Here is a 2813-nt window from a genome sequence, read left to right on the forward strand (position 1 = left end):
AAGATATTAAACAGATGCATGCTCTCTTTTTTCTGGAGCAAATCGTGTAAAGTGTTAAAAATCCACGTGAACCATCAGAGTTGTTAGATTAGAGACCAACCAACTTAGAATAATACAAGTAGATCTAGCCTAGCAGTCATAAGCCAGTAACCTATATCCATTTTCTACAATCATTTAATAGCCCTTACACCTTTCTGTATCGCCAAGTTCAGAAAGAAAGAAAAACCTACCGTGAAGCCTCGACACAAAATAGCACAAATAGAAAAGAGAATATATGTTCAAAAACGAAAGATGTCTCTAAACAAATATTATCAGAAACTCCTCCTCAATGCTCAGGATGTTTATAGAAAAGCTAAAAATGAATATAATATAATATAATATGAAACTGTATTTGTTACACTGATAGAAGTCGGAGTTTCTCAGCGTCTTAGGATTTACCGACTATAACCTGGAAAGAAACTCAAAAGGTAAGCATATTTCACGAAAAAACGGATTGATTATGGACCAAAAATAGTTGTTTTTGTGGCTTTCACTCCTCAGTGGGATGCGGAGGATAAGCACTAAGTTTAACCAGTGGTCCTTATCAATAAACTGTGCGCAGACGTTCTTACCGACGAGCTGGCCAGGTTAGAGAGGAATGTTTGATATATAAGCAAGGCAAATGAACTGGGGTCTGAGCAGAGGTTATAATCAAGGTTGTAAAGTATGAAAGAAAACTGATGGGGTATCCAAGAAGTCCCCAACGTAGCGCATATCACGCAGGCATAAGCAAATTTTACCGCAAATGGAAGCGAACATTTTGCCAGCTTATATACCAAAACTTTTCTTAGAAAAGGCTTGAGGCGTTTCAGCAGTTGAGAAAGCGTCCGGCAGCTGAAAATATTTTGGGAAACTGAAACTCTAGAAACATGGCCACGTTGCTTATTTTCATTGCGGTGTTCGCGAGCCTCAATGTCAAAGCCAACCCAGTAGCCGACAATGTAGCAGACTTTCAGCCCTTATGCCAATTAGCTGCTCTAGCCGAGCAGGAACTGCCAACAACCCAAACAGACAACAGCGGCCAAGAGGCATACACGGGCATCGAAGCGTTAAACATGTCGGCGACCGACGAAGCATGGCAAAAGCTTTTCACAGGAAACGAAGCAGACGGAACATGGGCGCAGAAGAGCAAAGACTATAACGACAAAGATTTTCAGGCAGACTGGGCGACAAAGTGTGACAATTGGAATACAGCTAAAGCAACCATAACCGCGGGCACAGGGAGCGACAGGTGGCTGACAAAACACCGGTCACCCAATAACCCCAAAATGAGGAAACAAGTAGCAACTCAACTAAAGACTCTAGGAGAACGGGCAACGGCTCTTTACGACCACCTCGCCGCAGTAATAAGAACAGAAAGGGAGGTAACGATCCCAGCAATAAACACGGCTCTAAGGCAAGCACTCTACGGTAGCGGAGCAACGCAAAAAAAAAGCGGAGGAGGGGAAAACGATCAAGGATGCAGACGACTACGCTAGCAGCTGCGTAACAAGCTCGCCGTCTCTAACAATATACGGCGACATGCTGTGCATCTGCGGCGTCGCACTCGGCAGCAGCAGCGCTGAGTGTTTTACCGGCGGCGTCGCCATAAACTGGGCAGCCGATGCAACGCAAGTGCTACCGCAGGTACAAGCCAAGTGCCCGAAACGGGCCGCGCCGCCACTAACGGCAGCCAATGTTGACACCGCAATAACTTCCTTCGGGACACGGGTACGCCACGTGCCGGACGGCACCGATACTCACCATTTTCTAGGCAAGCAAAACACAGGAACGTGCAGCGGCGTGACGGGCCAGCTTTGCGTTGTATATGATACTTTCTATGCCGGCAACACCACGGAGGGCCACTTGGCGATCCCATGGATAGGACAACTTAGCACAGCTGCCGCCAAACTAAGAGACCATGAAGCAGCAGTAGCCGATATAAAGGACGCAACAGTAGCATTAAAGCAATTACAGGCAATGGCGTGGACTATCTACTCCATACCAGATACCGCCGAGGCACCAGCACACAAAGTAACTCCAAAGGAGCAACTTCAAAAAACACAACGAACCCGCGACCAGCACAAAGAGACAAAAACAAAATGCAAAAACACAGGAAAGTGCAAATAGAATGGTACAAGTGAAACAGATGGAACATGCAAACCTAAAGAGGGAGAAGGAAAGACAAACGAAGGAGCAGGAGAAACAGGAACAACAACTGTAAAATGCTCCGATTATGGCTCAAAAGACAAATGTGAAGAAGTCAATAAAGGAAAAAAGACTGTTTGTGGATGTAGAAGGGGTAAAGGTAGCGAAGATGACAATAATACAGAAAAAGTGCGAAGATTCCAGCATTCTAGTCGATAAGAAATTGGCTCTGATGGCTGCTTCTTTTATGGGGTTTTTGTTTTAAAATTATTTTAGTATTCTAAAAATTATGCCCACTTTTATGAAAATGTGAAAATTCACAAAGCTTCAAAAATTGAAAATTTAGGAAATATGTATCATAGTACCCTATGAATGTAAAGTAGTAAGGCGATAGCGTATGAAAAAAGATATATATTCTAATTTTTAAATTTGTTTTGATTTATTTGTTTTACGAATATGATGCAGGCTTATAAAAGCAATAATAATAATAATAATGGTAATGATAGTAGAGTGTTATGAGTGTGTATATATACGAATATTATAACAAGAGTAGTAATGATAGTAATAATAGAAATGATAATAATAGTAATAATAATAATGATAGGAGACTGTTGTGAGTGTGTATATGCCGATACTGTAATAAGAGT

General features: G+C 42.3%; 2 protein-coding genes across 2 annotated transcripts; both read left to right on the forward strand.

Moving 5' to 3' along the window:
- Positions 1-908: 908 nt before the first annotated feature.
- On the forward strand, positions 909-1517 carry TEOVI_000888800 (Trypanosomal VSG domain containing protein, putative; the record flags this gene model as incomplete). The annotated part of the gene is made up of 1 exon (XM_067222462.1): positions 909-1517. One exon carries the CDS (start codon positions 909-911, stop codon positions 1515-1517), a length of 609 nt encoding a protein of 202 aa, XP_067078563.1.
- A 43-nt stretch (positions 1518-1560) lies between these two features.
- TEOVI_000888900 (Trypanosomal VSG domain containing protein, putative) lies at positions 1561-2148 on the forward strand (the record flags this gene model as incomplete). Its single annotated transcript, XM_067222463.1, has 1 exon — positions 1561-2148. One exon carries the CDS (start codon positions 1561-1563, stop codon positions 2146-2148), a length of 588 nt encoding a protein of 195 aa, XP_067078564.1.
- Between the last annotated feature and the right edge of the window lie 665 nt (positions 2149-2813).

This window comes from Trypanosoma equiperdum (genome assembly GCF_001457755.1).
Source record: "Trypanosoma equiperdum strain OVI genome assembly, contig: ctg_1633, whole genome shotgun sequence".
Classification (NCBI taxonomy): Eukaryota; Euglenozoa; class Kinetoplastea; order Trypanosomatida; family Trypanosomatidae; genus Trypanosoma; species Trypanosoma equiperdum.